Below are 17500 nucleotides of genomic sequence, written 5' to 3' on the forward strand. Positions count from 1 at the left end.
TTATTTATGCGCGAGAGGCACTGAGGTTGCCCTCATTTACAGTGACGACGAGCGAACAATACATAAACAACAACAACAACAACAAAAAAGGGACGGACACACAGGAAGGTATATAAAACAGTAACTCAAATGGATAAACTCAATATAAAAATAGTAAAAATGTTAAGATATACTAAAACAGTTACAGACAGATGTACAATGGTGCAAAATCATGGACTTGAACTTTAAAAATGATGGCATTGAGTCTAGTTTTAAAAAGCGTTGGAGGGCATTCCAGGAGTGAGGGGCATTAAAAGAAATAAATGTGCCGATGTCAGTGTATTGATGTGACTGGTCTTGTGCACTAACCGAACAGCTTCCTGAAGCAGTTGACAGGCGTGTCCAAGTTCTCTGAAGTCTCCGCCTCCAGCAGAGAGTCTCCCAGGCCGACCTGGGGAAGCAGCAGAAGGGTGCATGTGAACACTTCCTGGTTGTGGATACATAAAGATGAGAGGTGCGAACATAGACATGGAAACGTGAGGGGTTTCTAGTGCATGCGGTTCAGTGGTGAGGTGGTGAAGTACCCCGTGCTCGACCACAGACTCAGGAAAGCGCTTCAGCAGCAGCAGAAGCATCTCGGCCTTCTCCAGGGTGTTGAAACACTGCTCTGTGGCCTTCAGGAGCATGTCACACTGCACACGGCCTGGCAGGGTCTCGAAGAGACCTACACAGAGGGCACGCAACACACACGTCATTATAAACAATGTATAACCTTCTCGAGAGCTATGCCCCCGTTACTTATCACTACAGAAATGCTTGGGTTGGTCTGATTGACACACACACACACACACACACACACACACAGTCCTCACCTCGTAGGAACTGTGCATGTTTGTCCTGACAATCGCTCCGCAGGGCTGCTGTGATGACGCTGATCTCACGCCAGACTATGGGCTGGTCGGGGAAATTGATGAACCTGAGAAACGTGAAGATGACAGGATGAACCAAACTGTACACAAACAATGTGAGCCATACAGGGCGTGTGACAGGCTGGGCCAGGTGCACAAACTCCACATCCACTCACATGTCATACAGCAGTCTGCCGGCTGAGGCCGTCTTCTCCGCGTTTCGCTCAATAGTGTACATCTCGTACTGAAAAGCAAAACAACAACGTGAACGCACATTCCATATAGTCAATACATTAGTCATTCAGGTGCCGGACTGTTTGGGGAAAGAATCTCTTCCTGACCCAGCAAACACACAACGTCAGGGAGACGTTCAGATCATGTCTTAATAACGTCCGTCGGTCCAGAACCCCATTTGTACGTCTGCTGGACCCCTCAATATTCAAACGTCTGGCTTGGACCCCTCTAAGACGTCTGTGGACGTGCAGAACAGGTTCAATATCTGAACGTCTAAAAAAAACTTTCATTATGGCTCCTAATTGGATGTCTTTGGACGTCCGAAAAAGACGAAAAAGACATCTAAAAGACGTCTTTTAGACGTGTCTTTGCTCAGTGGGGAGTTAGCCTATAATTGAGTTTCAGTCACACGGTTACCCAGCTAGAATGTGAGTTACCCGATGTGTTCAGGTCACACATGGTCTGTTACCTGGATGTTGAGGTCAGGTCACACATGGTTTGTTACCTGGATGTTGAGGTCAGGTCACACATGGTTTGTTACCTGGATGTTGAGGTCAGGTCACACATGGTCTGTTACCTGGATGTTGAGGTCACGTCACACATGGTCTGTTACCTGGATGTTGAGGTCAGGTCACACATGGTCTGTTACCTGGATGTTGAGGTCAGGTCACACATGGTCTGTTACCTGGATGTTGAGGTCAGGTCACACATGGTCTGTTACCTGGATGTTGAGGTCACGTCACACATGGTCTGTTACCTGGATGTTGAGGTCACGTCACACAGGGTCTGTTACCTGGATGTTGAGGTCAGGTCACACATGGTCTGTTACCTGGATGTTGAGGTCACGTCACACAGGGTCTGTTACCTGGATGTTGAGGTCAGTGGGGTACAGGGTCTGTTACCTGGATGTTGAGGTCAGTGGGGTACAGGGTCTGTTACCTGGATGTTGAGGTCAGTGGGGTACAGGGTCTGTTACCTGGATGTTGAGGTCAGTGGGGTACAGGGTCTGTTACCTGGATGTTGAGGTCAGTGGGGTACAGGGTCCTGGCGGTGATCAGCCAAGCCTTGGCTGCATACGGGTCCTCGGGGACTAGTTCCCGAGCCCTTTTCACAAGGAACTCGCAATCTTTTTGGGCTGACATTTTAGATCAATTGTCGTAGAGGTCAGAGACGATAAAACAGGTTAATAACTAGATAGAAGTCAATCTACTCAGCCAGGAAGATGCATATCATCATCATCTATCCATCTATCTCGATTCTTCTGTCAGATCACCACCACACACTTGAATTTAGGTTGTAACGTATAATATATAACAGGATAACGGTTGTGTATATCTCTTCGACTGGGATAAATCAATCGTGAATATAATACATTGATTATTTGTGCTATCATTTGTTTATAGTCCCGCTCAACAACTGCGAATCTTTTGATGACACCATTAACTAGTCGCATATCTCTGACGTCACCACGTTATTTCTTCACAAAAAAATGTCTTGGCTCTTTTTCAATACAATGCTGCCACCTAGCGAACTAATGGCAAAATACCATATTATACCTCCATGCAAAATACCATATTATACCTCCATGCAAAATACCATATTATACCTCCATGCAAAATACCATATTATACCTCCATGCAAAATACCATATTATACCTCCATGCAAAATACCATATTATACCTCCATGCAAAATACCATATTATACCTCCATGCAAAATACCATATTATACCTCAATGCAAAATACCATATTATACCTCCATGCAAAATACCATATTATACCTCCATGCAAAATACCATGGATAATCGCAAAATACATGGGAGTAGTAGTCCATACATCCATGGAGTAGGCGCTCAATCGAATACAGAGAGATAATGAGAGATAATCTTTATTTTTGTGTCACTCCTTAACAGACATTTCCATCACATTAGTACAAAAGTGCAATAATAAAAAGTTAAGGACCACTCACAATGAGTTGTGAGACACAATATAATTACAAATCAAAATAGAATAGAGCGTACATTATAGTACTATATACATACGATACAATTAAGAATACAATACAGTATGGCGACATACAAAATACAGTATAAAGGAGGATGGGGACTAAATGAATAGAGAGGAATAAAAATGGGTCAGTTTATAGACCCGTACTCATGAAAGCTACTCTTCTTTTTAGGATGAGGTGGCAATACATGACGTTACAGTTCAATCCATCCATATCACAGGTTTTGAATAGCCGGGCTAAACGATCTGTCTAAGTTCAATTTCAACTTTATTATCATGTGTTTTAGGAATACAATGAAATGTTTGTCCTCACTCTGCCTTACATAACATTGGTATTTTATTTATTTATGTATGCTATTTGTACCCTCTGGAAGACGTCCATAAGAGCGGTTAGCAGTTCACGAGATGGCTATTACCCCAGTGTTGTGCGGCTTTTGAATGATCACTAATATGTCTATTCTAATGTCATTGATTTCATTTATATTCAAGTGCTGTATATCTTTATACAGAACCACTGTATTCTAACTCTAATAGTTTAATGATATTTTGTATTAGTCACCATGTATATATTCTCATTGTAATAGTTGATTTATCTTTTTGTTTTGTTTCTCTTCTTTTCACTCATGCTCGTATGATTTAAAAAAAAAAATCCAATATATATGTATGTGTTGAACTTGAACTTGAAAAGACACCCCATCCCAAAACCAACAACCTCTTTTTAACAACCTGTTTCATCAACCTCTCATTCAATCAGTCACCTGTACGGAGAACATGTATTGTGAACACGGGAAGAAGAACAGATCGATTGTATTATGATTAGATTTGACAAATCAATATCAAGTCATTTGTTTTTTTTGTTTTTTGTTTTGTTTAGTTTTTTTATAAATCTTTATTAATCAAGGTACAAAACAGTACAAAATGTACAGTACAAAACAATACAAATTAGCAACAATCAATCAATACAAAGAATGAAATAAAACAAATTAAAAAATAATACAAGAGCCAGGGTACATATATCAAGCCTTTCACACAAACAAATCAAAGAAGGTGCACAAACTCACTGTCTTCGTAGCCTTCTTATTATTGGAGAAAAAAATAGTCTTTATGTATTGTTTGGTTTCATTTTCTAGAATTTTGAACAGGGGTTTAGAGTTAATAAATTTGGATTTGTGAATGTGAAATTTTGCTAAAAGAACTATTAGGTTAATAATATAATATTCTTTGGTTTTACTGCCAATATCTTTAATGAAACCAAACAAAACATTCTCTAGACATAATCAAGTCATTTGTTTTGCATTGAATTCTATCCTTACATGATGCAGATTAGTGGAAAAAACTACAGACAGCAAAGACACGCGCGCGTCCTCATTGGCTGAGCCGCGGTCACGTGCTGCGGTACGCTTGTCCTCATTGGCTGAGCCGCGGTCACGTGCTACGGTAGCGACGACAGCAGGAGTCAACCTCACATCTTCCGCCCGTTACCAATGACTGAGACTAAACTAAGATACTTCGTGGCAAGTCACTAGACAACGTTTGTGGTAAACGGCAAGTACACTTCCACCATATACCCAGAAACTCACGGGTCTTTATCATGTCCGACCTGCTAGCGAGCTAACGGGGTGCAGCCGTTAGCAGAGAGACAGTGCAACCATGGCATCCAGTCTAACGGCCGCTTTGACACTGCTAACATTAGCTTAGCATAATAGCATTAGCTTAGCACAATAGCATTAGCTTAGCATAATAGCATTAGCTTAGCATAATAGCATTAGCTTAGCATAATAGCATTAGCTTAGCATAATAGCATTAGCTTAGCATAATAGCATTAGCTAAGCATAATAGCATTAGCTTAGCATAATAGCATTAGCTTAGCATAATAGCATTAGCTTAGCATAATAGCATTAGCTTAGCATAATAGCATAGCTGTCTATCTGTGACATTTAGCCCTGGTCGGAGCTACAGCTCAACTGTTTGATCAGGTTTGGGTAACTTAATGTCATTAACTTGCAAGCTGCCACCGTATTGATTGATTTAAAAGAGATATTGTACAATTGACTTAATAGAGAGCGGGCCACGACCTATCTGGGCAGCTAGCTACTGTAGATGAGTTAGCCAGCTAGCTACTGTAGATGAGTTAGCCAGCTAGCTACTGTAGATGAGTTAGCCAGCTAGCTACTGTGGATGAGTTAGCCAGCTAGCTACTGTAGATGGGTTAGCCAGCTAGCTACTGTGGATGAGTTAGCCAGCTAGCTACTGTAGATGAGTTAGCCAGCTAGCTACTGTAGATGAGTTAGCCAGCTAGCTACTGTAGATGAGTTAGCCAGCTAGCTAACCAGCAGCAGAATACACCTTTCTATGTCCCAAAAAGGGAAACATCACAAACTATTTGCTGCATTACAAATAGCCAGCTAGCTCCAATGCTAGTGGTTTCCCTGTAGATATGAATGACAGTGCTAAGCATGCTACAGTAGCATGCTAACATTAGCACTAGCTACTAGCTAGCATAGGCGTTCCTGTCCAAAAAAGAGCTAGCAAGCAAGCTATGTTCAGTGCATGTCCAGTGCTTCATATTCGTCCTTGTCACAGACAGTTCACTGCCACCAGACAGGGTGGGGAACCTGACCCTGACCCAGATCACTGACTCAAAGGAAGCATTTCTGTGACTGTGAAGGGTCTGTGACCTCTGATGACCCTGCAGTAAGGGTCTCCAGCTGTTCCATCTATATTTAGGAAACGCTTTAAATATACAAAACACTTGGTTCAGGCGTTAACCCTTAATAACTCTTGTTATAATGCAGTTTAGAGTGCAAGGCCCCATTTGTCTGTTTCTGCTGTTACTAATAGAATAGTGTTCGATACCCTCCTTACTGTGAAGTGGAAAGACTGGTCCCACTCTACAGTACAGGGCCTTCTCATACATCTTTGAAGATGCCCTTTTCTTTCCTGGAGGCCTCTGTACCTGCAAGCTGGACAAGCTGTTCTGACAAGCAGACAGCCTCCCTCTCTGTCTCACTCTCACACCCACACACTCCTGAACCCATGCACATTAGACCATAACACCCTCCCACCCACACACTCCTGAACCCATGCACATTAGACCATAACACCCTCCCACCCACACACTCCTGAACCCATGCACATTAGACCATAACACCCTCCCACCCACAGACACTCCTGAACCCATGCACATTAGACCATAACACCCTCACCCCCACACACACTCCTGAACCCATGCACATTAGACCATAACACCCTCCCACCCACACACTCCTGAACCCATGCACATTAGACCATCACACCCTCCCACCCACACTCTCCTGAACCCATGCACATTAGACCATAACACCCTCCCACCCACACACTCCTGAACCCATGCACATTAGACCATAACACCCTCACACCCACACACTCCTGAACCCATGCACATTAGACCATAACACTCTCCCACCCACACACTCCTGAACCCATGCACATTAGACCATCACACCCTCCCACCCACACTCTCCTGAACCCATGCACATTAGACCATCACACCCTCCCACCCACACACTCCTGAACCCATGCACATTAGACCATCACACCCTCCCACCCACACACTCCTGAACCCATGCACATTAGACCATCACACCCTCCCACCCACACACTCCTGAACCCATGCACATTAGACCATAACACTCTCCCACCCACACACACTCCTGAACCCCCATGCACATTAGACCATAACACTCTCCCACCCACACACACTCCTGAACCCATGCACATTAGACCATAACACCCTCCCACCCACACACACTCCTGAACCCATGCACATTAGACCATAACACTCTCCCACCCACACACTCCTGAACCCATGCACATTAGACCATAACACTCTCCCACCCACACACTCCTGAACCCATGCACATTAGACCATAACACCCTCCCACCCACACACACTCCTGAACCCATGCACATTAGACCATAACACTCTCCCACCCACACACTCCTGAACCCATGCACATTAGACCATAACACCCTCCCACCCACAGACACTCCTGAACCCATGCACATTAGACCATACGTGTTATGTAATGACTCTTGTCAGCAGGTTGGTGAACCGAGTTGGCCCGGTCTCAACCAAGGCAGGCAGCAATAAAAAGATAGACCTGGCTGGCTCTCCAGAGAAAATGCTACATAGAGCTTTTATGCTCATCTTTCTCAATCTCTTGCAATGGTTATATTGTGTTGAACTGGACTAATAGCATGAGTAAGCTAGCTAAGTTTTCATAACCGGTTGTGCAACGTTCATGGTTAACTTTTTGCAGAACCCGCAGGGCTTATGCCATTGTTACACTTTCAACGTAGTAGCTATCTCTGCTTATCCTATTATTTGCCTATCATGTTGTCAAGTGTCGTGAGCAGGTTTGGCTTCCGGGAATTAATCTGTCACAATTTTTGCATAGTTGTCATATAGCCTACAATGAATCAAGGAAAGTTCTTTTAGCAGGCCACATGTTTTGTTCCAGTGTGTTGATATGAGTTTTCTGACTGAACAGAATATTATTTGGGTTGTTTTAGGTGTAATGCTGTGTTCACACCGGGCGCGATGAGTAAATTTGCGCCGCCCAGTTCGCCCCAATCTAGCCGCGGGATCAATGGGTCGCCACTTCTGACTGGGCCATATTACCAGATGAGAGAGAGAGTCTCACTTCTGACTGGGCCATATTACCAGATGAGAGAGAGAGTCTCACTTCTGACTGGGCCATATTACCAGATGAGAGACTCTCACTTCTGACTGGGTCATATTACCAGATGACAGACATCTTGGTCCTCTGATATAGTGTATTAGCTGTCTTCATTCACAGGAAGTGAAGTCATTGTGAAGTCAGTTTGTTCTCGTCTCTTCCTGCAGGGTGAGAGTCCCTCCAGCGGTTGTGGTGCGGAGGCGATGGTGTCGGCGTAGGCTGGGCGGCGTCTAGCCTCCGATGGCCGTTACCACCATGGACCCGGATTCGGCTCGGACGCCACAGCCCCAGAGCCCCCTGGGTAAAGGGGTGGGGTCCTCCTCCCCCTCCTCCCTGCTGGCCGGCGGCGGCCTGGGGGTGTGGCTCGGGCCCCGGGGGAAGCACTACGTCTGCGGCTCGGCGGCGGCCTTCACCAACATCGTGCTGACGTTCCCCATCCAGAAGGTGCTGTTCCGCCAGCAGCTGCACGGCGTGCGGGCGGGCGCCGCCCTGCGGCAGCTACAGAAGGACGGGCTGCGGAACCTGTACCGCGGCCTGCTGCCGCCGCTGCTGCAGAAGACCACCACCGTGGCCATCATGTTCGGCCTGTACGAGGACTTCTCCCGCGTCCTGTTGGAGCGCGCGGGGGGGAGCGGCGCGCCCGAGCTGTTGACGCGGAGCGTCGCCGCCACCCTGGCGGGCGTGGCCGAGGCGGCCCTGACGCCGTTCGAGCGCGTGCAGACGCTCCTGCAGGACCACCGGCACCACGGGCGCTTTCACAACACGGCGCACACCTTCCGGACGCTGCTGCGTGAGCACGGCGTGGCCGAGTGCTACCGGGGCCTGGTGCCGGTGCTGCTGCGCAACGGGCCCAGTAACGTGCTCTTCTTCGGGCTGCGCGGGCCCATCAAGGAGCGGCTCCCCGAGGCCAGCACCCAGGCGGGACACACGGCCAACGACTTTGTGTGCGGCGGCGTGCTTGGGGCAGCGCTGGGCATCATGTTCTACCCGCTGAACGTGGCGAAGTCGCGCGCCCAGTCGCAGGTGGGCGGGGCCTTCCGTCCGTGCGGCGAGGTGCTGCTGACCGTGTGGCGGGAGAGGGGGGGCAGCGTGGCGGAGCTGTTCCGGGGGGCGCACCTCAACTACCACCGCTCGCTGCTCTCCTGGGGTATCATCAACGCCACCTACGAGCTGCTGCTCAAGGTCATCTGAGACCAGGAAGCACTACTGATGGGAGGCGGCGGTCAGCGAGACAGAAGTGCCACACCGAGCTGCCGTAGCGTCGCGTCCAGTCACAGTATTGAAGGGATGCAAATACGCACACACAGGCCTAGATACAACATTTGCCAGGGTCCAAATCAAATACTCTTATTGTCAGTCAGTAATACAAGCCAGAGATATATGCTAGGGGAGCAAACGCAATGGATGAAATCGGTGAGGCATTTACATTATTTCCATGAATTTTAAATATTTTCATGAATGGATTTTGAATTTTCATCAAAATGATCAACTTTTCTCAGCAACAACTAAGCTATCACCCCTAGTTCATTATTTTTTATCATCACATCAATTAGATTATTGATTATCCATATGTTCAACCTCTATTTCCCTAACCTTGATCCTCATGTGATGGGATACTGGTTATCAGCCAGCTGCTTTTGCCGATCAGTTCTTTGTTCTGTGAACTGATCAGACCTTCTGCAGTGTAACTGTTTGCAAGTGTTCGTCCTGAAAGTGTTTACTTGAACAATGAATGACTTGAGATGAATATCCATAGGCTCAGAGGCCCGGGAGGAGCTCGATCAGGGAGGTTTTATCCACCATGTCATGATTCATCGATGCCAATCCAAACTAATGTTGAAATGTTCGTCAGATTTGTGTGTTAGCTTGCGAGTCCTGAAGTGCTTCTTGTAGTGTTCTTGTCTGTTAGGAGTTTGGACATGTGCCCACTGTTAAGGTTTTTCCCACTGTGTGTCCACTGGTTAAACATGTAAGTAAAACAAGTGTAATACTCAATAGGCCGTCCCGTTTCTTCTTTTTGGACTGAAAAACATCCGAAAATCCAACTGTTCCCGTGTTCCCGCACTGTACTTACTGCCTGTGTGTGCCTGTGTGTGCCTGTGCTGTGTCTGAAAGAATCGCACGAAGACAATTCAGTCTCACCAATCACATTTTGCTCCATCAAGACATTTCTCATCCCTCCCTCTCTCTGTTTTTCTCGCTCTCTCCCTCCCGTTGTGTGCTTGTTGTGTGATTGTTGTTGTGTGATTGTTGTGTGAATGTTGTGTGATTGTTGTGTGCTTGTGTGCTTGTGTGCTTGTTGTGTGAATGTTGTGTGCTTGTTGTGTGATTGTTGTGTGCTTGTTGTGTGATTGTTGTGTGCTTGCTCTCCTCTCTGTCTGTAACCTCTGTTGACGTGATGAGCTCAGATCTCAAGCCTGACTAGAGGCAGAGTAGAGGCAGCCTCCATGCAACGCCTCCCCCTGGACATGACAGGCCAGATAGACATGCTTCACAGGGCAATTAGATCAGGCCAGAGAGAGCCAGGCGGGTCTGGGGGGGAGGGAGGAGGGAGGGGGGGAGGGTGCTTCAGCAGGGTGTAGGGAAATGAGCGAGGGAACCGAATGTGGATGACAGAAGATGGAGAGAGAGATTACTGCAGCCGTTCACGTCAAACCTTTTACGGACCATTTGTGTGCGCTGTCCCTCCTCAGCCCAGATATGCTACTTGTTCTTGTATCCTTAACGCTAGACTAGACTACTGTATGTGTGGTTGAAAGGTTCTGTAATATGGGACACAGATCAAAATCCTGAAATTATATTGTCATTTTTATTGCTTGAGCATTTCCAATTTCAGATCACCTAAATTGTGTTATGTACTGTATAGTGACATTTCACTAACCAATAAAATGTTCTATAAGCGTACAAACATGTCTAAAAGGGCCATTACAGGTTTATTTTGTCCATTTGTGGCAAATTCTGTAGCTGTTTTTCCAAATAAAATAATTATTGATATGAAATGAAAAGCTGATGGTAATTAATGACTTGCTGATCGTGTATATATTTGTAAGAAGGCACCCGTATGTTTTATAAAGGCAACTTTCTTCTTAAACTAGGTGTGTGTCATTATTTGTAAGTCAGTTGACATTGTGATCTCGGTGACAATAGGCTACTCTGGCCTACTCCTGACTCATCTTACGACAGTACCTAGCTTGTTCTCTCTCTCTCTCTCGCCCAAACATTCAAACAAGCCCTGCATATTGCATTGATGAATCACCACACATCCCAGCACTAATTATATAACTCACAAGTTCCCCCGAGAACAATGACACACACACATCCTGTATGACCACATTGTGATTCCAATTACAGGCTTGTTTGGCATTTAGCCCAGTGCCAATGAATGAGAGTGACTGGTGTTAGACTGACCCAGGGCAGATGTGTGTCTGGCTGTGTGTCTGGCCCAGGCCGAGTCAGGGTCACAGTCCAGTCAGACTCAAGATAATGAAAAGATTAAGGGCGATCTGACGTGTGTGCATGTATATAAGTACGCATTATACATATTTATACAGACTGTATGTATGTATCCTATATTTTATGCATACTGTATGTATATATTTCCTGTGCTCTATTATGTATATGTTACCTACTCTACTCTCTAACCTATGCTATACATTCACTGCTGAAATGCCCAAATTCCCCCCCGGGGATTATTAAAATTCATCTGATCTTATTGTGAGAAGCTCTCGTAGGTCTACACATGACCCTGTGAGAGAGCAATGACTCACAATGAAGCAGTGAAAGTTGGTCAATATCTGGATCAGGCCCATTCATCTCTGCTGCTAACTAGCTGCTCCTCAAATATTTACCCCAGAGTTCAATGACAGGTCAAATGAGTTGCCCCACCACCACCACGACAAATACAGGTGAGTAATCACCCTTGAAGACAGTCAGTTATAGGTCCAAACATTCAAAATACGAGATCCACACGTCACATTTGATTTCCAAATAATACTTTAATTGATATCAATGTGGTTGAAGGTGGGTATGGGGAAGTGGTTACATGATTGTCCCAGGGAACCTACAGGAAGTATCTCGCTAATGAAATCAGTGTTGCTACAAGAGGCAGAGGAAACATTTGGATCGGACTCCGCAGTGGTTTACCTGTCTACCACACCACCACACATAGTCAGCTGTCTACCACACACAGCCAACGCTCTGCAGTGAATTACCTGTCTACCACACCACCACACAGTCAGCTGTCTACCACACCACCACACACAGCCAACGCCCTGCAGTGGTTAACCTGTCTACCACACCACCACACACAGTCAGCTGTCTACCACACCACCACACACAGCCAGCTGTCTACCACACCACCACACACAGCCAGCCAACACTCTGTAGTGGCTCAGGGCAATGTAGCCTACAATTGGTAGACAGACAGTGCTACAAAGTTACTACCATACAGGCCCTGGTAATATTTCCCAATAGATGATCCACAGATGCTCAAATGAGCTGCGGGATATCTATAGACCATCAACAGGGGGGCCATCAAAACAAAATGGTGGTCTCCAGGATGACTTCTTAATGCCGTAATGTTACACCAGTTATAACTGGATATAACTGGAAGGACACTCCATCAGTTGGAAGATGTAAAAACGTTAGTGTGGCCTCCTCCTCCTCCTCCTCCTCCTCCTCCTCCTCCTCCTCCTCCTCCTCCTCCTCCTCCTCCTCCTCCTCCTCCTCTAATCAGGTCCTTGCTCCAGGAGCGTGATATGACATCATCCCATAGTTGTTTTCAGGGATAAGCCCCTCCCCCTCATGGTATAATAAGATGATCATGAGATCGCAAGGATGGCAGCCTGTTAGTAAGAACTCATAAGGTTCTTATAAATACGGTCAGACATCCAGTTGGTTGATGGTTTGATGCTACCTAGATACCAGGCTGCGTGGGGGAGGTTCGGCCCTCAGCTTCAACACGAGGAATAAATGACAGCAAAGTATTAATTCTCCTGTCTGACCAAAGGCAGAACAAACAGTTTTCAGTCACATGATTCTGTATTCACGGCAACACAGTTGGAAAAACGTTTGACACTCGTTGAATTATGTTGCATCATTGCTAGGCAACCTTGTTGAACAAATGTTGCGATCCTGAATGCAGCTTTAATCCAGATACCTCAGGACCCAAACACAAGAGGTCATTCATCTCATTGGGAAGCTCTCCGTGTTCTCAGTAACACTGACTAGAAAACATATGTCAAGTTTTTTAATGTTGACACAATATAAGATGGCAATAGAGAGAATACCCAAATGATATGTGGGAAAGAGAGGTGGTCACTCTAGGTTTGCATAGCCATAAACTAAGGTGGAGCTCAAATCAGATGAAAGCAGACACACATATATATATATATATATATATATATATATATATATATATATATATATATATATATATATATATATATATATATATATATATATATATACACACATTTCTACACCTGTGTTTCAAGCCCAATCAGTCAGTGACATCAGTCAGTCTGCCTTTTTACCAGATGGCCAGGAGGTTGGGACTAGTTCTGAGATGTCTCCGTCTCTCCGTTCGTGTTACATGACTTTGGATCATTTGCTACATCTAGAGGAAGTTGAAGTCACAGTTATTGTTGTGCCTAGGTTGTCTAAAAAGAATGTTTTACCACATCAAAATGGAGTCCTCTCCTCCCCTTGTCCCCGCCCACCCCTAAAAACATGGTGCTTACTTTGGAATTCTTTGTACGTTACTGCGTTAACATAAGGGGTTATTGAGGGGTTTCTCAGTACAAGCATACACAAGAAGTCAGTCGAGAAGCTGTGAAACCAACAGATACAAATAGGTTAACAGTCAACAGAGGCTTGTTTTCACTCATTTAAAAGGTGCAATCTGAAACGTTCACAGTTGGTTAAATAAAAAAAGTGATGCTCCTGTACCTGCTTATAAACTGTGTTTCTTTCCGAATAAATGTTTTTCTTCTTGTCTGAATCCGTTCGTAGTACTTCTGCTTGTCATTGTGAAAAATAAACATTTACAGACTGCACTTTTAATGCTAAAAAGCAGCAAAAGAATACTGTTTTATTTCTTCAGCCAAGACCAGCCAATAGGAAGGGAGGTAGAAAATCACATGACAAACCAGGAAAAGAAACAGGAAAGAAAGCGTCCAGGGCCTTCCACCCAGGACCTGTACGTCACAGACCACGGTGTGCAAACATTGTAAAAATAAATACATAAATACATACAATCCATACGTACATACATACACATACTAACATACTAGTATCATAAAATAAGAGAGTTATAAGATACTTATAAAAATCCTATGTACAAATGCATAGTCCTGAAGAGTCATGGGAAGCCTGACAATGGCAGTCAATCAACGTGGAAGGAGCTCCTCTCTTCCTTTTAGTGTGCGTGTGTGTGTGTGTGTGTGTGTGTGTGTGTGTGTGTGTGTGTGTGTGTGTGTGTGTGTGTGTGTGTGTGTTGCCTGTATCTGTGTCTGAGTGCAGTGCGGTGCATGGCACAAGTGTGTGTTTCATACGTAGGGGCCACACACCACATCCCTCTGTGCTAAGGAAGTCTCCACATCCAACAGCCCTTACTTCCTGCTTCTCCCTTCTGTTCTCAAGGTCCCCGCCCCCCCATCCCCCCCAGCACGTCGCCGTGGTTACGGCGAGGAGGGCGGGGTTAAAAGGGTTCAGAGGTCAGAAGTTGAGAGGTGTGTGACCCGGCGGGGCGGCGGCGTCCGGCGAGCGGGTCCGAAACAGCTGCGTGAGGGCGAAGACCGACGAGATGAGCACCGTGCAGCGCTTAGCCAGCAGCCGCACCCCCTCGCCCTCCCCCTGGCCCCGCCCGGCCCCTGCCCCTCCCCCTCCCCCTCCTCCTCCTCCTCCTCCGCCGCCGGCCCCGACCGCCGCGCCCGCCGTCTCCACCGCTCCCACGAACTCCTGGTAAAGCCCCACGATCTCCTTCAGCTTCTCCAGAGCCTCCTCTTGTCCGTCATCGTCGCCGTCGCCGTCATCTCTCTCCGCGGCGAGGCCCGGCGCCCCCCGGTGGAAGCGGCAGGCGTGGCAGCCGGGGCAGGGGCCCGTCCTCAGGCAGGCGGCCGAGAGCTGCACCAGCGCGCCGAAGCTGTTGGCCAGCGAGCGGAGGGCCTCGTCGGGGGCCCAGCCCACGCGCGTCGCCCTCTGACAGCCCGACGCCAGCCGCCGCGCCTCCGCCTGCAGCAGCGCCCGCTCGCCCTCGCTCAGGGGCGCGCCCCGCCCCCCTCCGCAGCACGGGGCCGACTCCACCACCTGGAGCCGATCGGACGGACCGGGTCCCTTTTCGAGCGGCCCCCCGTCCCGCTGCGCGTCCGTCTTGGTGGGCTCCGATGATGATGATGATGATGATGAAGGTGGGGGAGGGTCGGCGGTGCCCCTCTCCAGAACCAGCCGGAGCTGGTCGATGTCCTGCCGCAGCGAGGCGAAGCCGCCCTTCAGCCCGCCGCCGCCGTAGCGCCGGTTGGCCAGGGAGCGCAGCGGGCCGGCGGCAGGGGCGGGGTCGGGGGAGACGGGCCGGGAGAGGAGCGGGCTGAGCTCGGACGAGGCGGCGGAGAGGGTGGAGAGGGGGCGCGGCGTGTCCCTCAGCAGCGACAGGATGTTGGGGGAGGGGGAGGCGGAGCCGGAGGCGGGCTTGGGGGGCCGGGCGCGGCGGGAGAACTCGTAGATGGTGAGCTCCTCGTCGAAGCCGCAGCCGTCCTCGCCGTCGCCGCTGAAGCAGTTGGCGTACACGGTGCGGCAGCCGCAGGCCTCGCGGTGGGCCGGGGGAGGGGGCGCGCCTTCCGTCGGCGAGGGACACGGGGGGTGGAGCTCGGAGTGGGGCCCGACCTCGGAGTGGGGCCGCGACTGCGGTTGCTCCGACTTACAGGAGCCCAGAAACCCGTAGGGTTCTGACGAGAGGGCGGCGGCGGCGAGGCCGCGAGCCGTCCCGTTGGCCTCTTTCACACGCGGCGTCACCTCCTGGGCCTCTCTGATGGTGGCTATGACGACCTCGGCGCCGTCCTCCAACGCCTTTCCTTTCTCCTGCGGCCGGCTCGCCGCGGGCTCCGTCTCCCTGGCCGCCGGCGCCGCCTTGCCCGAGTCCGAGGCCCCGCTGGCCGAGAGGGCGGACAAGCCCGACCCGAACCCGGACGTGTCCCCGCCGTTGAGCGAGCTGGACGACGGGTAGTCCAGGGTGCCCAGGATCTCCTGGGAGCGGGTCATGTACCACGGCAGGGACTGGATCCGCCCCCGCAGGGCCGAGGCCGGGAGCCGGCCCCCCAGGCTGGAGGAGCTGACCCTCAGGTCCGACCCGGACCCCGACCTCCCCGGCTCCCGGCCCTCCGCCTTGGAGGAGGAGGAGGAAGAGGAGGGGCAGGTGAGGGACGTGGTCATACAGGCGGGGGGGTCCGTGCTCTTGGGCGAGAGAGACTCGTGGCTCAGGGAGACCCTCCGCCCAGTCTGGACGCTCCCGTTGCGGGTGCCCCAGGGTTGGAGGCCGTTCGGGGGACTGGCGCCTTCCTTCAAGACCCCCCTGGTGGAGCCGAGGGTCTCCCCGGGCGAGACAGGGGAGGTGGCCGGGAGGGACAAGGGGTGAAGGGAAGGTAGGGGAGAGGGTTTCGGAGAGAGAGGAGCAAGGAAGGCGAGACTCAACGTCAACTGGTCTCCGGAGGCCGAGCGGGGAAGAGGGGAGAGAACCGGCTGTCTTTTCCCGGCACCCCCGTTCACACCCTCTCGCCCCTCCGCCTTGGGCAGGGAAACCCCGTTGGTTTTCCTATCAACCTCGGGAAGCACGTCACGAGTTCCGTTCTCCTGCTTAGGTCCGTTCTCAGCTTTGGGCCCGTTCTCGGGTTGAGGTCCAAGTTCCGGCCCGCCAGGCCTGTTCTCCGGGACCTTGGGGGGCCGCGGCGTGGGGGGTGGCGGAGGCGGGGCTTGCGGGCTGCGGCGCACGGCCGTGATGAGGGAGGAGGACGCCGGGAGCCCCCCCGCCCCGGACGCCACGGACTTAAACTCCATGGTGTCCGGCTCCATCTCCAGCAGCTCCGAGGAGAGGCGCCCGGACGAGTCGCCGTTGCAGTGGGCGTACGGACCCCCGTGGTTCTGGGGAGACCGGGGGGGCACGATCTGAGGCTTGGGGGGCAACGGAGGCTTGGGGGGCAGGGGCGGCGGGGGTCTGGCTGGCTTGGCCTCGGCCCTCTTGGGGGGCAGGGTTAGCGGGCTGGGGGGCGGGGGGACTTTAGGGGCCTCCCGCTCCGTCTTCTGGTCGGGGGGGCGGGGTCTCCGGGAGAGGGGGGAGGAAGGCTCGCTCTCGGGGACGGAGGGAAGGCCGTTCCCCGTCAGGCTCAGACGATTCAGGTGTCTCCTGTCTGACGCGTCCGAGACGGTGTCTGGGAGAGTGAGAGAGAGACAGAGAGAGAAAGAGAGGGAGAGAGGGATAAAAAAAAGAGAAAGTGTTGAAATTTGACAGGAGCACACCTGCCGCGTTTTGGGTGAACTATCCCTTTAAAGACACACGGACAACAAAAGGGACGCAGTAGCCGCGGGACAAACCAACCTGTGATATCTGGGACTGGGGGGGTGAACCTCTCCTGTGCGTCAAAGAACTCGTCCTCGGACTCG

At 49.7% G+C, this 17500-nt stretch overlaps 3 protein-coding genes across 3 annotated transcripts in view; 1 reads left to right on the forward strand and 2 right to left on the reverse strand.

Moving 5' to 3' along the window:
• The window catches only part of ints10 (integrator complex subunit 10), a 12687-nt gene extending 10162 nt beyond the window's left edge, over nucleotides 1–2525 (reverse strand). The window contains exons 1-5 of the mRNA XM_084450658.1: nucleotides 2135–2525; nucleotides 1064–1131; nucleotides 852–955; nucleotides 564–703; nucleotides 349–430 (exon numbers count right to left, since the gene is read on the reverse strand). Coding sequence (XP_084306784.1) covers nucleotides 349–430; nucleotides 564–703; nucleotides 852–955; nucleotides 1064–1131; nucleotides 2135–2263 — 523 coding nt within the window. The 5' untranslated portion in view covers nucleotides 2264–2525. The remainder of the gene's footprint in view (nucleotides 1–348; nucleotides 431–563; nucleotides 704–851; nucleotides 956–1063; nucleotides 1132–2134) is intronic.
• A 2044-nt stretch (nucleotides 2526–4569) lies between these two features.
• slc25a51b (solute carrier family 25 member 51b) lies at nucleotides 4570–10372 on the forward strand. The gene is made up of 2 exons (XM_084450670.1): nucleotides 4570–4673; nucleotides 8017–10372. Exon 2 carries the CDS (start codon nucleotides 8090–8092, stop codon nucleotides 9038–9040), a length of 951 nt encoding a protein of 316 aa, XP_084306796.1. The 5' UTR covers nucleotides 4570–4673; nucleotides 8017–8089; the 3' UTR covers nucleotides 9041–10372.
• Nucleotides 10373–14566: 4194 nt separating this feature from the next.
• Nucleotides 14567–17500, reverse strand: part of LOC311319451 (uncharacterized protein) — a gene marked incomplete at both ends in the record, with an annotated part of 22071 nt that continues 19137 nt past the window's right edge. The window contains 2 exons of the mRNA XM_084451012.1: nucleotides 14567–17268; nucleotides 17436–17500. The exon at nucleotides 17436–17500 is cut by the window's right edge and continues 550 nt beyond it. Coding sequence (XP_084307138.1) covers nucleotides 14567–17268; nucleotides 17436–17500 — 2767 coding nt within the window. The remainder of the gene's footprint in view (nucleotides 17269–17435) is intronic.

The sequence above is a fragment of the Borostomias antarcticus genome (assembly GCF_949987555.1).
Source record: "Borostomias antarcticus genome assembly, chromosome: 16".
In the NCBI taxonomy this organism is placed as follows: domain Eukaryota; kingdom Metazoa; phylum Chordata; class Actinopteri; order Stomiiformes; family Stomiidae; genus Borostomias; species Borostomias antarcticus.